The 19,535-nt window shown below is 41.6% G+C and overlaps 2 protein-coding genes and 1 long non-coding RNA gene across 3 annotated transcripts; 1 reads left to right on the forward strand and 2 right to left on the reverse strand.

Moving 5' to 3' along the window:
- The first annotated feature begins 1,399 nt into the window (after nucleotides 1-1,399).
- Nucleotides 1,400-19,096, forward strand: LOC146711446 (uncharacterized). Its single transcript, XR_014920167.1, has 5 exons — nucleotides 1,400-1,622; nucleotides 7,027-7,363; nucleotides 7,547-7,744; nucleotides 18,692-18,817; nucleotides 19,023-19,096. It is a non-coding gene; the product is annotated as an uncharacterized LOC146711446 (long non-coding RNA).
- On the reverse strand, nucleotides 1,616-3,588 carry myadml2 (myeloid associated differentiation marker like 2). The gene has a single exon (XM_085454296.1). The coding sequence runs from the start codon at nucleotides 2,724-2,726 to the stop codon at nucleotides 1,815-1,817; it is 912 nt and encodes a 303-aa protein (XP_085310422.1). The 5' UTR covers nucleotides 2,727-3,588; the 3' UTR covers nucleotides 1,616-1,814.
- notum1a (notum, palmitoleoyl-protein carboxylesterase a) lies at nucleotides 5,555-12,562 on the reverse strand. The gene is made up of 11 exons (XM_085454295.1): nucleotides 11,993-12,562; nucleotides 9,568-9,620; nucleotides 9,349-9,444; nucleotides 8,966-9,026; nucleotides 8,830-8,888; nucleotides 8,636-8,738; nucleotides 8,334-8,525; nucleotides 7,809-7,906; nucleotides 7,561-7,708; nucleotides 7,416-7,463; nucleotides 5,555-7,326 (listed from the first exon to the last, which is right to left on the reverse strand). The coding sequence occupies exons 1-11, from the start codon at nucleotides 12,349-12,351 to the stop codon at nucleotides 7,023-7,025; spliced, it is 1,521 nt and encodes a 506-aa protein (XP_085310421.1). The 5' UTR covers nucleotides 12,352-12,562; the 3' UTR covers nucleotides 5,555-7,022.
- Nucleotides 19,097-19,535: the final 439 nt, after the last annotated feature.

The raw sequence follows: 19,535 nt of genomic DNA on the forward strand, positions 1-19,535 counted from the left end.
GGCTTGCGAGCCAGTGAGCTTTCACCCTTAGCTTACGCGTGACAATTTCAACCAATCGCAGTGGCAGCAGCGTAAACTTTGAGGCGGGGTTTAAATTGCACCAGGCTGTGCTGCTGAGAGGAAAAGCTGGTTAGGAGACGCAGTCGCTTTACTGGCATCTACCGGCGAAAAGCTTGGAAAGACATGTCGAGATGGAGGCGCTCAGACATAACATACATATTCTGAGCAGATAAAGTGCAACATAGTTAACAGACTGATGTAAGTAACTCCGAGTTAGGCGTTTTTTCTCTTAAGTTTCTTCATTATCCTGTCGGTAAACCTGTTTATATTTGTTAGCTATTCAACAGTAGCAGGTAGTTACTGTGCTTATTGTGGTTGTAATGATTAAAGTTGTGCCATACAGACAGGTCATAGCTTTTTGTCGAATTAAAGTGACTTACTGGCAGCCATTAGCAAGTGTTTTCTGTATTAACATGGTGAAATAACAGTAAAACTACCTCATTTTAAGCATATAGTATAACAGGGTACAGCATATTTGAGTTATTTTGCAACATGGTATATTAACATACAATAAAATAATGTTCACTTTTACCTTATATATATATATATGTGTGTGTGTGTGTGTGTGTGTGTGTGTATATGGGTTATCAGCATGTATTTTCTGTATTAACGTGGTTAAACTAGCAGATTTTTAGCAGTAAAGTAAATCAGTAAAACAAAAAGCAACATTATAATGCTTTTTTAAAAAAAAGTTAAACATTCTAAACTACATTATACTTTAAAACCTACATTATTAGGCATTAATGTTTATAAACATTTTTATTTAACTCAACAGCTTCTCTAAAATTGTAGACTACATGTAGGCTAAACAAACTAGCATATGCTGCTTGATCTTTTTTCTTTCTTTCTGCATTTTATGAACAATCAACACATTGGAAAACCTTTATTTTTTAAAAAGAGAAAAAAAGTTACGTATTGGCGAATCCCAGTCTATGCTAAATTACCAAGTATAAAGAAAAAACATGAAATAGTTTCACTGGTAGCAGCAAATTACCCTAGAACATGAAAAACACTGTGTGTTTAAGTCCTACTTTATGCAAAGAAGTGAAAGAAGGCCAAATGAAAACAGACATTTTATTAAACACAGAACAGAGTACAAACATGGGAAAAAGAATGTTAACACTCGTGCTTGTGGTCAACATGTAATGTATCAACAAAATAAGAAATCTAATACTGCTGCCAAACATTTGCCTTCAAAAAAATTGACATTCAGTAAATTAAAAAAAACCTTATAAACTTCAACATATGTGGGGAATATAATCTAAACTGGAAAAAAAATACAGCGAAGTGGCTAGAAAGCCAAAACCATATTCTATGTTCAGTGCAAACTGTTGACCTAACAGATACTAAACATATCTATATATTTCCACCCTGTTTATTGTTATATAAATAGTATTAAATAAATTGCCAAGCCTCTGAAAGGTTGAATGACATAACACTGGTCTGATACTTCTTTAGGTCCCAGATAAGATGGATGCCTGTATTAGAGAGATGGATATATTTCCCAGAGTCGTCTGTGGACAGAGTTGCTGAGATTGTCTCCATGGTGCATGTTCTCTATGGTAGGAAGAAGTTCAGGACTAGATGAATACTGTAACATAAAAACTAGATAATACTGCTAATTAAAAAAAAGTGTTATACTCTGGCTACATAACACTGTGAAATGGTGGATTTAAGCCATTGAGTCTTTCACATAGACCTGGATATGGAGAACAAACTGGATATGTCCTTGAACTTGGTTGTTTGTGGTGGTTTCAGACAGCAGAACTAGAGATAAAGCGAATCCTCTGGGAGTAAACAAGATCTACAAAATACAACACTAAGTTGACGTTAGTAAAGACGGCCACAACCAACTTGCTATCCCACGGACATTCTCCTCGTGGGCAGTCCTCGGGACGAGTAGTGTTGCCATACTTCCTGTCGAAGCTGAAGATGGGCCAGATCAGCGTAGTACTGAGATAGAGGATCACAGCAAAGAAGGTGTAGATGACCACAAACCGATCAAATGGGAACCGCAGGGCAGAGGTCCTACCAGAAACCGTCAGTACGACCACTATCACAGTGACAGAGAAGCACAGGCTGTACACCACCACACAGTACTGGGTGGCAATGTATTGGTTGTACTCACTGTCATTAGCCAGGGCCCCAAAAATGATGCAGGCCACAAAACCTTGGACCACCTTGAGCAGACCAGACACAGTGGCCATGTATCCAACCACAGCCCCTGGTTTGGCTCGTGTTAAGAACACCTCAGTTGCGTAGGGGAAGCAACAGACTGCAGAGCAGACTGTAACAGCAATTCGGTATATTTGGACTTCCCACTCCTCATCGGGAACCTCTGTCTGGAGGAAGTAAACGGGGTAGACCACAGAGGCAGTGATGTACATGAGTGTTGCCAGCATGGCAAAGGCCACAGTGAAGTTATCCCAGGAAATCGGCATACAAGTGTGGAGCCGGGTAATGTCCAAGGTGAAAACAACCAGTGTGACAGCAAAGCAGAAGCACCACACAAACATACAGAAGATTCCATAATTGGCACTGTAGCCTGCGCTGTGGGACACAAGGGCCATTATGGTGCAGCCAAACAGTAGCTGGAACATTCGGGCTATTCCTAAAGGGGACAGCACAGCTTCTTTGTTGAGGTAATGTCCTCCTTGAGAATCCATGGTGCCTGTTGTCCCTCTAAAGCAGCTGTTGTTGCTGGTGAGATTCTTAATGTCCCGTTGCCCGTGTTGGTGTCCTTGCGGCCTCCTCTGTCTTTTTCGCGCAGACCTCACCCTTTTTTTGGTTTCCTGTTATAGATGGTCCTTAATTACAAATGTCTGTAATTTCTTTCCTGACCTTGCTTTGTAATTACAGCAGTGTGTTTAAGCTTAGGTTACATGCGTACATTGTTATGTAGAAGTTTGTTCAATAGCTTAAAATGAGAAAAGACTTTCAGTCAACTTTGATAATAAGCTATCTTTTTGATAGGTTTCTTTCTTCTTGGTTGCACAAGTTTGTAAAAAGAGTCTAATTTCTGTGCAGAATAATAACAGTTGATTTCTAATGATTTCAAAATGTGTTTCATGTAATAATAATATGATCGAGTCTTACTCAAAAGCTGCAGTGAAATCTTGGTTTTCTCTTGCTTGCCTTGCTTGCTGGCTTCTTTCCTCACTACTTTTTCCAGTTTAGCAAAATATCAAAGTGAAGTAACGTCTTCTCCAATCAGCCCTCTTTGAAAATTGATATCCAAAGATCAAGCTTCCAGCAAAATCCCTCAGTGCCAAACAGGTGGACAAATTTGTTGTCCTGTCAGTCAACTTCAACTCCTCATGGACTCAGTCCTTATAAATTCTTCTCTTTTCTCTTTTTCTTCCCTAAACTGTCCACCAGAATCACTCAAACTGTCGGCTATGTCTCTTGCTCTTTGTCTCGCTGCTTTCTGTCTTCTCTTGCCTCTCAGACTTGATCTCCCACTCTTTCTTATTCACGCAAGCACACCCTGCTCCTCCTGTCTCTGTCAGTGTGCACTCGGTGGATTGCTAGGGGTGGTTGTTTAAATGAAAGTTTGTGCCGAGCCCAGAGTTACAGGCCTTGCCAGCGCTATAAATAGGGGGTCTATATTCCACAGAGGGGTGGGAGGCTGCATGTGGCAGGCAGTTTGGGAGTCTTATTTCTAGGGAGCACCCAGAGTGGCTGAGTCAGAGCTCCCACAGTCAGAAACTGGCATTTACACACTGTGTAATGACAGGGAGGAGGGCTAAGACTCCCATTAGAGGCATAAATTACACACAGGTTCAGAGGGATGATTATACACAAGCGATGGCAGATTTGACCTATGCATATGAAAGGGAGGTAGAAATGAAGTGGCAATTACTTAAAATATTTTAACCTTCTTATTTAAGTATCCTCGTTTTTTAAAATTGAAACATTGCAAGGATATTCTTACATAAAATCACTATTAAAACAATTTTAGAAATGTACATGCATGTATATGCATTTCTTTAATTAGAATATTGCAAAAAACAAAAGCAAACTTAAATATTCATAACTGCTTAATGCATACATAACTGCAAACTACTTATAAGTTATTTTCAGTTTCAAGTTCAAAGCAGCATTTTTTCAGCTCTGGAGGAAGTTACTCAAAATTGCCTTAAACACTGCATTTTAAAAATGAATATGTCATTTGGTGTGGAATTTTAAAGAGGCTTTATCTTCTTTGTTTTGCAGTTTGCAGCACTTGCACTGTTAGGGAATGAGCTGTTATACAGGTAATATAGAGAACAGTACTATCTATCCATTTTATCTGCTTATCTAATTCAGGGTGACAGGGGGTCGGGCCTGTTTGCGCTATCATAAGGCAAGAGGGTTACCAATCAATCACAGGGAACAGTAATACTTCTTAGCCCAAAACAAAAAAACCCAAACCCATCTCTGGGTTATCAGCACACATTTCAAATTAAAGTTCTTTACTGGCAGCAATTAATACGGTAAAACTACCAAATTTTTAGCAGTAATGTAAAACAGTAAAACAAAAAGCATCATTATTATGCTTTTTTATCAATAAACTTTCTAAAGTACAGTATTATACTGGTATTTTGCAATAGTGTATATTAATTCCTGTACAATAATGATCATTTTTACCTATCTACTTTAAAACCTACATGTGTTACTGTGTTTGTGAATATATTATTTAACGTATTATTTAATTGTCAAATTTTTCTTCCATTTAGGATGTGAGTTATACAAAGTTTTCTGTTGGTCTTCATTCTGAAAGATCAAAGCGGTACGCCTTTCTAAGTTTGCTAGCTTTAATTACTTCCAGTAGGGTGTGAATTTATTTTTCTCAAAATAAGTTTTTTGTCTGTGATGGACGTGCCATGGGAGGACAAGGTGGAGTTATTCTGAGCAAGGTTTTTATGCTTAAATAATTTGGAGAGAACATTTAGATGCTGATAAGCATGTGTAAAGATAGCTGTGGCTCAGGAGCAAAAGTGAATTAGTGGTTTGATGCCCAGGTTGTCCTGCCCATGAACTGCTGAACTGTAAGTAAGGCTCCAGACTACTCCTGATGTTTAGGCCCTTGCGTGGTAGATACCATCACACTGTGAGTGTATGTGTGAACAAAAGCTAAATTGTGATGTGTGCAGTGCAGGTAGCATAAACACACTGCACTAGGCTCAAATACACAGCAAGATAAGAGCCACATGGTGCAGAGTTTATTATGCAAGGCAGCTTAGTTTTGCATCATTTGCACACCTTTGATTCAGTTAGCTTGTAGTACCTTTTGGTCTGCAGAACTTATAATGAAATTTTCTTGTTTATCCACCAGATCACTTCACTCACTCTGAAATATTTCTCTTATTTTAGGTGATAACCACATTTCTTGAAGGTGATCAGTCACTGACTTTAAGTATAGTTTAGTATAGTAATGCCACATCTTCTACACATTAATAATACCATTTTAGTAGACCTTATAGAAGTAATAATCACAAGACTGCAAAAAATATTTATCTTGTAGTATATTATGTTATGTGTCTTTTCTTCTGGTCTGATACAAAGACATGCAGTCAACACAAAGAGAAAAACAGCAATGTATTTACAATTTACAAAGAATCACTTCTCTGTGAAAATAGCACTTATAAATATGATTTACATAACAAAATAAATATGTAAATTACCAATGTAGCTTGAGTTTTTTTTTCCTGTTAAAAAATATGTTACAGAATAAAATTACAATTAGTAATACTTTTCCTTTTCTGGTGTGATGCGAAATAGAGGCCCTTTAAAAACATCATTTATAAAGACATCATTACATACAACATTGTCATTATATTAAAAAGTGATCTCTATGAGATAATAATAAGAAGGGAGTTACAATAGTGAACACTTGATAGAGCCTATACATATACTCAAAAAATACAATACACAATATTCGTCTCCCTTTAAATGTTCATTGCATTGATTTGAGGATTGCTGATCTACTGAGGTGACCTAACATGAGTTTTTGAACTGTCTTGTCATGATGATGCGGCCTGTGCGTAAGAGGTATAGCTTAGATGTGATGGCACTGTGGTTTTTGTATAACTATGTATAGACATTAAACCAGATCCACTTTAGCACCACAGTTAGCATTGTAAAACAACTAAAGGGGACATTCTGACATCTTAAAATATACCAATTTGGTTTAGATGCTATCAAGGGAGTTACAGCTATAGGAACATTGTGTCTTATTGCATTACTTTCATTAGCGGTAATAACACATGGTTTGTGCCTGTTTAGTTCAAACAGGGTAATTCTAACTGACAGTCTTTTGCTATGAGTTTATTAGAGCATCAGTGTCAGTTGTCTTTCTCTGGCTATTGTTTATGCTTTTATTTTTTTTTAGAGGTAAATATAAAATGTCTCCTTTCTGATTCAGCACTTAGCGCACTTATGATATTTTCCTATATCTGCCTTGATGTCAGTTATTTTTGCAATGAGAGTTCCAATTACAGAAAAATGCTAGGGCCCAGTTGCACTGATAACAGTCTTATATTGGCTACTTAACAAAAACAGCATCCCTATGCCACTGTGGCAATGACTAAATTTAAACTATATGGAAGGACAAACATAAAAACAAAACATCAGTGAGCATCCTTAAAACTGGATTACATTCATGATATTTTCTTTTACAAAACAAAATATAATTTAAATGGTGAGTCGCAAAGATTTGTGCCTTGTCATTGTGGTATGTTGCCACAGTACTTGTCACCAGATGGGAGAAAAGGGATTGTGGGACAAGGTCAAAGTCCCTGCACTGACTGAGGTTTGGAGTAAAGTAAACAGGAGGTCAGAGGAAATTCATTATAGGTAGAATGGGTTGTGAAGATGGAGGGGTAGTTGGAGGTATCAGGCTTGGGAGACTGGCCAGAGAGACCAGCCAGTCAACTCTGCTTAGTTTAACGTTGAGATAATGCCTGTGTGTTTGTGTCCTTTTAGCTGCCACTGCTGAGCATGCCCAGTAGCTTGCTGGGGTCCATTCCCTGCTGCTGGGCCATCTTCTGCACATCAAAGCCCATGTGCATGAGGAACTGAATGACATTCATCTCCTGCCCTGTGAACTGATCTCGGATGGTGGGGCAGGTGGGGTTGCAGTGTGGCCACGGGCAGCTGTCAATCAGATGCACAGGACAGCCTTTAGGCGGAGCCTTGTTGTTCCTGTTGTCGTTGAGGCTGCGGTCCCAGCAGTGCAGCGCTCTGGGCAAGGAGGTGCCTTTAACCTGCACATCAATCCAATAGCTAGAACACAACACAAGAGGGCGCTGTCAGCACACAGGTAGAAAATCGTACAGCGGGGAAGAGGCCTTTTGAAAATGAATAATACCCACTTTCTGGTGATAACTTCATGCGATAAACATGCTGGAGCAAACATAGCCCTAAAGAAAAAACAACAGAAAAAAACAGTAATCAGTAAAAGTCTTTGCAATAATTCTTTGTAAATTTTCCACCTGAAATCCAGATGCATGGCCTTACGGGACATCTTTGAGTGTGTTCCTCAGCTCAGTGCCCAGGTTTTGGATGTAGCGCCACTGGCCCTCCTGCACAGGCTGACCTGTCAGCTGAATGTTGTCTACTGTCAACTGAGCCTCATCAAACAGCCACTGGACCACAAAGACAGGGCCTGCTCAGGGAAAATGAAAAATATCAGCCAGACAATGTGAGTATTCGTAGATCACATCACAATGCACATTTACTTGTATCCACATAGATCATAAACCCACTTTTTATAGACGGGAAGACTCTGTATCCAAAAAAGCAGTTCCACTCTTCTCCTTCATGGGCTTGTTTGCACCGTTCTGGTACCATCCCTCCCCAGTACCTAATAGAAACAGACACAGATAGGATATGATGGGTATAGTAGCAACCTGGTGATCTCAGTTTAACGACTAGACTTAATGCTTTTCTTTTTAATAATGCTGGTAGATAAATGCATGAGGTGACACTGAAATATTCCTTAGTTCGGCTGCTTGAGGCTCAGACTGCTTGGGCTCGTGCATGATGTGCTTTTTCACTCCCAGTGCCTTTATATGTGACTAATGGATGTCATCATCTCTTTCCAAGAGATTGTGCTTTGTCGCATGTTTTGTTTGTTCCCCCCAGCCAGCCATAGCAGCCAGCCACATCTAGCAGTGCTTGCTATTATTGTCTTATTGTTGGGACTTCTATCTATAATTTCATAGGAATCTGTATCTTGAGATAAATATTGGTATGAAATAAATAAAACTAAACTGAGAGAAATCCCATACTTGATGCCTCTCTTGATGGTCTCAGTGGGGGCACAGCTGGCAGTGTCCACACAGTCAGTGCAGTGGTACTGCTTATTGTCCAGGAACCAGCCAGAATCAGAAAGGCCTCGCACTTGTATCGCAGTGTGGCCCAGTCCCTCCAGCATCTCTGCCACACGGTCAACATTCAGAAGAACGCCAGTACCTCCCGCACTTCATACAAAAACAATATATATTTTCATCAGTACACATACATCAGTAAGAATGACGTGCAGAAGCTTTCAATATAAAACCCTGGGCAATATTTTTACATGTGAACACACCTGCTTCCTGCTAAGAGGAGGACTTTGGCATTTTCCAGACCTTTTTTCAGCAGGTCCTTCACAACCTCCTGAATAATGAGTGAGCCCATGAAGGCATAACCACCTGTGTACAACAGAGAGACAAACGAACTAAACAACTCTTCTTTCAGGGCAAATACATGTCAAGATTTTGAGACTTTAGTGGTGTCTCTTACTTTGATCTGTTTTGGCTGTAGCACCACTCCAAACATCACTGGAGCAGTAGGGCACAAACCTACACAACAAACGTAACATTTAAAATGCCACTTGTGATTAAAAATTGGGCATCAACGAGCACAAAAGGCAACTTACACCATGTTGGCGTTCCACCAGTGAGGGTTTTCCTCAGGGAGTGGAGACAGGATCCCTGTGCCTGCAGAGACAGACCGACGTGTATCATTAGCCATTCTGGCTCCCTGAGACACATCCTCTTCTTACTCATCATCATTACCACGTGGATTACAGTTATTACAGTGCAACAAGAGAGAGAGGCGTCTCTCTTCCTTTAGTGGTGGGCGCCAGGTAGCCCTACACCGCAGCAACATTATGACCGGGTGTCAGTTTCAATAACACTGTAAATGAGCACAGATGCATCCCATCCTTTTAATTGCTGAGGCATTAAAAGCAGGTATGCTTTTCACCTTGTGGTCAGGAGCCCCGGGTGGAGCAACAGGGGGGCTGATGGAAAGGCTCACCTGTTTTAGTCTGGGGCCACTTGGAGGAGCTCATTAACCTTCTCATTGTCTCATATCGGCTGTCACAGTTTTCCTTGTTGAAGCAGTACCAGCCACCTGCAGGCAGATATACCAATAACAAAAAATAGGAACAATCATGTCACATGTGATTTTTTTGGTATAACTGGACATGAAATGAGAAATGTGTTGAGGTGAATCAGTTTAGTCCAAAATACCAACCTTCTAAAAATATCAACCACCGCCTGCTGCCTCGAGATTCTTTTAGGTAGTACCTACAAGAACCAAAGAATGAAGTGAGCACACGATAATAGGCATGGTTGAGTTTAAACAATATGTGTATATGATTCTAAATTCCTCAAGTTTTGCTTTACGCTGCCTGCATGAACGTCTTGGCCCACAGGTTTGAGACTTTCTTATGGAGAAAGAAATAGACACTGAAAGATAATGTGGCCATTGTTTCTACATCAGTGCTTGCACCCAAGCGTAAAATACACACATCGCATCATCAGTAATACAAACAAGGATGCCACGAACTTGATGCTAATCTCAAAAAGGTGCCACGGATGAAAGCAATGATGCTGTGTGTACACGCTGCACTTCAAACACTGATACAGTGATCGAAAAGGAGATAAACATCGTCCTCTACCATATCCTGGTTCCACTGTAGATTCCAGTAGATGGTATTTTTCCATAATAAGCAACATACCATCATCTCTTCACTCTGAACACAATGTCATAAAATGTGGATAAAACCAAGGCTGCCATTCAAAGTAATGGCATGATAGGAAGTAAAACTCTTTTGCTCAGGTGCAGTAGGTGCCAACAAACCCGCATAAGCCCAATTTAACGCCCTTAGAATGCACTTAGACACATGACTCTGAGCTATAGCTGCTCTAAGATTGTAGGAAACCTATCTTGGAATATTGGAGATATGTGCTGTCTGTGGTCAGTCCAGAAGAGGGCAATGCACCCATGGTTTAGGGTGCAGTCCTAACCAAATCATCCTCATCTTTTATTCAACAAAAACACAGAAACACAAGGAAAATTAAATATTTTGGGTGTGTAAAGTAGCTTTCGCTGCAGAAACAAGAGGCTTCTGAATGTGCTTCTGTGATGTTGAAGCGTTCCCCCCCCCCCCCCATTTCACTGAATATCTGCTTTATTTTACCAGTGACTCAACTCAGAAGATTGGCAAACACATTTCAGTGACTTTAAGGCAAACAGACTTGGCTGAAGCTCTGAGCTGCTAACTCAGACACTGAATCACACTTTGGCTGCGCTTAATGTTTTAACTATTATTATTCAGCGATGTAGGCAGCTCACTCTTATTTCCATCAAACATACTGAAGCCAGAATTGACAAGCTGAACAAACAAAGGGGGAGGTGTTGTGTCAATCCACCTATTTAAACAAGTTTCCAACAGATGAAAAACCCACTCACTTCCTAGTAACTTGCTCTAGTAACTTTTTTCCCTTTTACATTACATACTTATGAATATCCGTGTAGCTATAACAATTGATGGATTAGCATCCCAGCTGATAACAGCCACAGTGAATGAAAGGCCTTGTGCCTGTAACTGTTCCCTGCGTGCGCTCGTCCCCACGCTTTACACAGCCAGGAGCCGCCGTGTAATGCACAGCTCACTCTGCTCAGTCACATATATCAACAAATCAGAACGACAACCAAAGTATTCACGACTACACAACATGCTTTACAGCAGTGAATAATGAGTACGCGTGTAGTTGTGTATAACGTTTCAGCATTCTCCTGTGATGCAGCATAATGCGCGGACAGACATGACACATTAAACCGTCTACAGCTATACACCGATCTGTGTCGCTGACCTTTAACCTACAATTTGTCTTCTTGTAACTACACTGAAAAAAGAGTCCGTATGCCTTTTCTATTTTAGAGAAGGAGGGACTATATTTGGCGTTTGCTGTTTTAGCAGCACGATTTATTCCTCTTTAGTAGAGTTGGGGGGGGTTCACAATGAATGTTTTTGCTTCACAATATTATTAACAATAAAAACAACTGAAAAAAATCTAATCTAACCTTCTATAAAAAATGTAGTTAAAAATCTACTATATTTTTATGGATATTTTACAGCATCCACCCTGAAAGCCGAACAGGTCAACCATCCGAGTACTCATCAGAGAAAGACGGACAGAGATGGGCGGGGGTCTAAAAAGTAAAATCGAAACTCTGCAGCGCAAAACCTGCATTCTAATTTGAAGCAAAGGAAATGAAGCATAGGCCATGCGGCTCTCCGCAAATTTCACGCTTCACTGACGCAAAGCAGCTGTCTATCTTTTACTCTGACTGAGGCATCAGGACATTGTTTTAATCATTTATTCTCCTTTTATTTGTATATATTCTTTTAATATGTTAAAAAAAACATTTATATGGTTCTTGATCGAAAATGAAAATAAAACACGCGATTCAGCACTCCAAATACTGAGAAAATCAACGGAGATGCACTTTCTCCTCAGGCCAGATACATGTGGGTTATTTTAATGGCCAGCAGGACGGATGAGTCCTGCTGAAGCACTCTTAAGGCAAAATAACAGCTCCTACTAGCCCAGCTGGCCTCTTTTTGACTTGACAGTAACCTCATACATGTTTATGGTCAGTTGTTACGTACCCCGCAGGACTGCCGTCGTTGCAGGTGACTGATGTGTTCTCCAAAAAGTTCAGCCTCATGTCGTAGTCAAGCTTTTGCGCCGAACAGGGGTAAAGGGACTGCGCAAGGTTCTTCACTTGTGTCATGAAGTTATCCATGTTCTCCTCCACCGCGGTGAAATCCAGAGGGAAGCTCTCGGTGGTATCACCCCGGTCTGCCCGGTAAGTGGGAGGAGGCGGTGAGCGTCGCGGTTGTGGGTTGCGGCCACCCCGAAACCTCCGTGCGCAAAGAGCTCCGGACTGCATCAGTACCAACAGCAGCACTGATGAAACCACTCTGATCAGTGTCATCTTTGTGACGTCCTTTCTCCAAATTCTCATTTAAAACAAAAACAAACAAAAAAAACTTGTCAGCTTCCAAAAGAGACAAATTAAATGTCAGGTAAAATCAAAAGTCCTCTGAGACCACTTGTAGCCACCCGCTGAAATAACTGGAAATACTTTCAGGCTTAATTTTGGTTTTCTTTCACGAGTGCGCCTACAACTCTTTCCTCATCTGTCTGGTACAACTCAAGCCCTTCTGGACCAAGCACACAAGCTTGAACGACAACACTGGTGCCATGCGCTTGTTTTTTATTCAAACTTTCCCCCCTTGTGTGACCGTCCAGCCAATCACAGGAGCGGGGCAGGACTCAGGGCATGATCAAGTCTGGCAGACTAACTCCCTCCCCCCCCTTTTAATTTATAGAGGGAAAAAAAATGTCCATGCGTTGGTTCTTTTGATCCGCAATGTTTTATTTGATGTGGTGGCTTTTATTGGCCTTGAAATGCCCATTTCCCATTCCACCACAAATTTATGAAGTGAGAATATGCATCTTGTTACACACTTGCTTGAAAAAAACAAAACATAAACTGGCAGAGTTGCATCAATATTTAGCCAGGTTATTTTTAAGAGTTTACCTATTATAATTTTTTAAAATTATTTTTCAACACTTTTAAATGTAACTTAAAAGTAAAAGTTGATCATTTTTCACAGAGCACCGTCTGTTATCGCTACTCCACGCCCCACCTGGGAAAGAAAAGTGCAGACCTCTTAAAAATAAAAAAAAAATAAAAAATCAGTTCCAGTTCTGACGAGTTGAGTTGCTCACGTTTTGCTTTAGGTTTAGAAAAAGGGACTTAGACACCCCCCGCCCGCCCCCCCCCCCCCCCCCCCAACCCCTCCTTTTTTATCCAGATGGGGCCTCCAAAAGATCAAAGCAACCATCACTCTTTCTCCCCCTCTTTTCACCTCCTCCCTCCCACTTCAGTCTCTTCCAAACTTTCCTGCTCTACTGTATATTTTAAGTCGAGCAGAGCATCCTGATGGGAAGCCAGCTTTTTAACACAGGAATGCCTCGTTACAGTTGAGGTAGGCTTCCCTTGAACAACCTCTCATTTTAAGGACACATTTAAGTTAAAGTGTAGCCCACAGGGCAAAAGGGATCGTTCATCAAAGTGAGACTTCATGATGGTGTTTTGGTGACGTTTGTCGTTTTGACTTGAGCTCATTGGACAGGACATTACAGGGATTTCTAAAGTCAACCGAATATTTTTAACAACACTTACACACACTTTTATATTTATTTTCACAGATAGTATTTTTGTGACGCTACACCACTTTTTGTCATGCCCACAAGAGTTCTGATGTGAACTCTAGCCTTAGATAGCTTATTGATTAGCGCTGTATCAGCTTTGTGGGAGCAGGATTAGGATAAGCCTGTGTTTTTAATACAATCTCCTCATACCAACTCATCACAATTTTCATAACAATCCACGAAGGCAAGAGCTCTGAAATAGAAAACAGAACTCCAAGACTTATTACGACGCATTGCTGAGAGAGGGCTGCAACTGCTTGGAAACTGGCTGGTCAAATTGTGGTCACACTTTAGCCTCCACGTAGCCAAATAGTTCTTTTTTCACATTATAGACTTTGCAATAGATAGTTTCATTTGTGTAACTTGTAAGAAAGTACTCTCTGAACAATTAAATTAAACTGCTGAAATAAAGTTAAAATAAAGTGGACAAGTTAGATGGATCAGGTAGACGTAAAACACAGAACACCATCAGTCTAAAACAGCTTGACATCCTCTCAGAGAGAGCCTCCCGCTCACTGTAGCCCCATGGTTAATCAGCGTGCCGAAAGAATGTCAAACTGTTTTGAGCCAGGTAAGATGGATATGAAGTCACCACCAGGATGGATGGTATTAATTGGGAACTTCAAACAGAGGCTTGTATAGATTAAAACATGTGGTAGGGTCCAGGAGAAGTGGCTCTGTCACAGACTGAGGCCAGTCACTTTGACCCATACTGCCCTGTTTTATCACACGTCATTCTCAAAAATGTAACCCTTAAATCACTCGCAGATGGACGTCGGCCCCTGACACACTCTCTAACGTGAGGAGATGCCCTGGTGGTGAAGCATCGTCTGACTGAAGAAGTGAGAGCTGCAGATGCTCTCGCTTTGAGGGTAGAAATCTGTAGATTCAAAGAGCGAACGTAAAGGCTTTCTCATTTAATTTGAACAAAACAACTCAAGTGCCGGAGACAAACTTTGAAACACCAGGCAGTCCTGCTACTGTTGGTGCATGGTGGCTTGTTCTCTGCTAAGTACCTTGTTTGAACTCCAAGTATTAAGCTCTTCTGGCTTTCACTTGTAATTCTCTCTCTCCCCTTTTCCTTGCCTCCCATTCTCTTTGCGTAGCATAGACACAAATTTTGAATGGATTAATCCTAGAATTAGGTCATTTGAAAATGACCCAGCTGTTCTGATGGCAGTCCCTCAGAAGTGCCCCCGTAGCCCCCACCCCAACCCCAGGCCTCCTGTGAAAGTCAAAGCTTGTCTTTCATCTCCGATCAGTTGCATGTGCCCTCACAGATCCACAGGTTTTACTGCTTAAGTCTGGGCTGGCAGCATTGATCATGTGACCATTGCCTGCCTAGTGTTTAAACACATCATAGCCCCGTCTGTCTACACAGCCTGCCAGTTCTGCTCACACATTCCCGTCGTCCATCTCGCCTTGCCGGGTAGTTTTGATTCGCACATGCTGTTGTCGAGGATCCATCCGCGATCATCAAATCCCGCTAGTTGGAACTGTTAGGTCAGGTTACATCAAAGAGATCAGGAGGGATCAGCCTTTTGAAAGGGACATGCTCTGGCTCACATCATCAGAAACAGGTGGAGGTCCTCATCAGGAGAACAAAGGAGAGATCGCCATCTATAAAACTTTTATATTTCATAGAAGAGTTTCTTTAAATTCCCACACACAACCTACACAGCACCAGTATAAAACACATGATGGCAGGTCGGGCATTGTGGGACTGAACCAAAGTACTAAATTCCACCAAGGTCACAACAGCAAATCTTATGTCTTAGTGCTATTAAGCCACAAAGTGTTTATGTGCAGAAATCTGCTAATAAAAGATGACAGAAGGAGAACTAGAAATTTGTTCATGTGTTACGAATTAGCTGAAAAGCTGACAGACCCTTCAGCAGATCTGTATATATTGTAGTAATGACTCTTAATTTTTCATCCTGCCAGTAATATAACACCAGATATGGAAATTTCCTTTAGGTGCTTGTCATTGAGGAGACATGCACTTAAAAAGAAGACTAATATTGGATGTTTTTTAATGCAAATATATAGATTTCACGACAACTTCACTTATAAGTTGATATGACTGTAACGCTAGAGGGCTTTGACGTTGCGCCCCTGCGAAAAGGCTTTCAGCCTCGGCTTCTGTTCTGTGTCACCTTGAGGCAAACCTCCGGAAGCAGGCCCCCTTAATTTCATGTTGAAGCTATTGTTTAAAACCCAAAACAAACATGTACAGAGGTTTTTTGGGTGTTAACACACCGTGGAGTTCCTTTCATGTACCCTCACCACATGTTCCTGATATTACCCAGACAATCGGTAAACAACCTTGATCTCGACTTAAGTCAAGAGGTGCCATCTAAGATGTGAATGTAAATGGGGAGTAAGAGAGTAAGAGAGGCAGGAGACATCTGTCGAGCAGGCTCTCATTTTGTAAGAGGAGGCGGTCTATTGGTTACAGATGATGCCCTGTTTGATAAAAATGAACTCTTTCAAGATAGGACAGCTTGCGTTTGGGGTCTCTCTGGCACTGAGGGGTAATCAAATAGTTCAACTGACAGGTCAGCTGCTTGTTATTCATCTTTCATCTGAGTGACAGTCACAAAGTAGCTGCTGTTGCCTCTATACATTTCTGTCACGTCATTCGTACTAAGCAAGATGGATGTTTGCGTTTGTCAGGGCGGGTGCACATGCGTGTTTCACGTCTCGGCGTCTGCATGTGTGTAGGAATGTGTGCTGGAGGATGACTGAGGTGGACCAGGTTGTGTCGGAGGCACCGGTGCGCGAGCGTGCGGCCTTCCTCCTGGAGTTTTCCACTCATGCCTCGTGCCTGAATCACCCTTTTCAATGCCCTCTACCTGGTAGTGACGGAGGAGGGAACACAGACCAATTACCATTCGAGACCTGCTATTATTATCATCAGAGAGGCGGCAGCCCTCCTGCCCCTGCGCCTATTCTCCTCTCGAGCGAGACAGAAGGAGAATCAGTCCCTTTAGTCTCGGAAATGTTTATTTATGCCACAGTTGTGCCAAAGGACATGGAAAAGCCCTTATTACAGGTCATGACAGTAAAGCCACAACACATTATTCACTTTCCGTCCCTTAACCTGGTATTCTCTATGGGGAAATTCTTTTGAAGTCCACACCCTGTTGTAAAACATGGTCGTTATTCAGTTATGTGAGAGCTGCATTTGTAGCTGGTTTTTTTTTTAAGATGCAGACTTTAAAGCAGCCGGGCAGGAAGACTTGAGAATCCCCATAATTATTTGTTTAATCTTGGTTTTATGAAGAATTAAACATATCAAAGAGAAAGAGCTGTTGACATGCAACATAAATCTGATTTGTGAAAAACCGGTAATGCCAGTTTGGAGGGCATTGATTAAAAAAAAGTCTTAAGGGTAATTTTGGACCAGATTTTCGTGTCTGAGACAATCAGCCCATCTTCTGACTACACAATCCACTGAACCACTGGGACACCATTTGCACATGATACGTGGCTCATTATTTCTGACACTCTTTTAACACCAAGCAGCCGTTTTCTTTTATCCTCTCGCCACGAAGATGAGGCTACTGTAATCAAAGAAGACAATGATCAGTGCCAGCCTCTTGGCCTGGACTGGTACCTGCTTTGATGTCATATTTCGGTGTAAAGCGGGTTGCGGCCGATGCCAAAGAGCACCCCTAGTCGCCAACTGTCTGACAAGCTGCCTTTCATCAGAATGACATCACTCTGTTACTTGATTACTTTCCATGGACTCTTCCAGGCCTGGGAATGTTCTCCCGGGAATCTGAAATCATCATCCCCGCCTTTACACCCTTACTTTTAGAATGAAAGAAACACACATCTGAGGCACACATTACTGCGTGTGGCATACATCGAGTATTTATAATCCAAGCTAACAGTACGCTGTTTGTACTGTGAGGCACTTCCCTTAAGATTTTTCCCAACCTGGCAGAAAAAAAAAGATGTAAAGTAGTACTACTACTTTGTGATTCTCGCAAAACCAGTGCAGTTTATACACGCAGACGGCGCAAAGAGACAAAATGAAACGTGAAAAACAAAAACAATGCGATCATTCAAGTCAACGTTTTCCTGACCGAGATTTTCCCTCAGTGGCAGAGAGAGTGAGAGAGAGCAGTGATAAATTACAAGGTAGAATCTGAAGTGTTTGCTTTTGGAGGAAACTGAGGAAACTGCTGCACGAGGTGGATATTTATACCCTCTTTCTCCACCGGCAAACCAGCAGCATTGCCTCTCTGCCCAGCGTCAGCTTCACAGGACCACTGTCTGTGTTCACCTGTAGGTCTGTGGAGCAGACTGGCTCTACTCCCCACATCACAGGAACTCTCCTGTAGATGTCATGAAGATCAAGGTGTGTGAGCTCCTCTGACCATCCTGAGACTGGAAACTAGAGTTTAGGATTTTCAAAAGGAAAGGGGGGGGGAAAGCATTTCAAAGGATTAGAAAGAGAGAGAGTTTGTTTATTCTCAGCAGAGAGAAAATGGAGAAAATGGCTGCATATCTTCAAGCGGCTGAAGTGGCACAGACAGCACATAACTAATGAGGCTGCCAAGTCCCCATTACCCTTTGATGTATTCAGATGCAGGAGCATGTATCCTCTTACAAACTCTGGTAGGTGTAAGTATCATTGTACGATTTGAATGAGGTCAAGAACCACTTCCTGTAAAAGCAACATGCGTGTCATCCCGAAAATGATTTCATCTCTGGTCTCAAGGTCACCTGGGGTTGGATAGTAGAAAAACATCACCTTCCTTTATTCAGAACGTGGTGATGTATCTGTTCAGGAATAGACAACACCCACTTCCCTCTCAAGGGAGTGGGAAGAAGAAAGTGTTACTCAAGCTCTACTCACGCAGTCATCACAAAAACTCATGTTGTTTTCGTGATGACTAACGAGAAGATTGCTACCAGCACCATTCACTGCCTCTGTCCATTTTTGATCTTTTCATAATTCAAATTCCTGGAATTAGGAGATGGACTCTCTCTGAAAAAAACATTTGGGAAGCCGGTAAATGTGAAGACTTTCAGTGATTCCTCTAAAAGTGTTGCCTTTTTCTTCACTGTAGGTCTTCAGACCTGGAAAATAATGGAAGTACATAAAAAACAGTAATAATCCTCAAGTGCGGCGTGCGAACATCGGGAAAACAAGGAGCACTTCCATCAAAGCGAATGCCGTCACATCTGGAGGACAGGTGTAGTCCTGTTTCTTGTGTTTCAGAAATTTCTCCTTAATTTACTTATTTAAGAGCGCACCAAAGTGAGAGTGAAGCAGTTATGCACCTCTGGATTTGATATGGGAAACCATAGCAAATGAAAGCACGGCAGGGCAGGTAGGCAAAGGACAACTGCAACGCGTCTGAAGCGTAACCTGTTCTCCGGCTCTCACTTTGAAACCAGATGAAGATCGGCTGTGGCCCCGAAGTCATTACACCTTCAAAGGTAATTAACACATGGCTTTTGTTTTGGACGATGAGCCCCAGATTATGTCGGTACAGATGGTGAGGGGGCAGACGACAGATACCGAGAGCAAGGTGTGCTTGGATGTGCTTTCATGTCAGCAGGAAGTGCTTGACCCTTGGCCCCCTCTTGACCTCAAATCTAGCCTGTCAACACCACTTCCTTGAGTGCCCTGTAAAGATTAGCATGTGGTCAAAGACAGAAGGCCTTCCGACCTTCGCACGATGAGCAAGGGGACTCAGCTGGCATCTTTGCCCTGCAACACCTTTTGCCAGTTATGCTAATGTAGGGTTAGGAGATCAAAGGCTTGTTTTTTGGTAAGACTTAAGAATTAAACTACAACATTAGTGTGTGGAACATTTGAGCTGGGATCAGTAATGCATTTCTTGATGTTTTTCATCACAAACAGATCTTTTTTCTGATGTGTTTCAATGATTTCAGCTTGTGACTCAT

This window comes from Copadichromis virginalis, linkage group LG4, assembly GCF_057382275.1.
Source record: "Copadichromis virginalis isolate Kocher_CV1m ecotype Utaka linkage group LG4, C_Virginalis_male_GT1.1, whole genome shotgun sequence".
In the NCBI taxonomy this organism is placed as follows: domain Eukaryota; kingdom Metazoa; phylum Chordata; class Actinopteri; order Cichliformes; family Cichlidae; genus Copadichromis; species Copadichromis virginalis.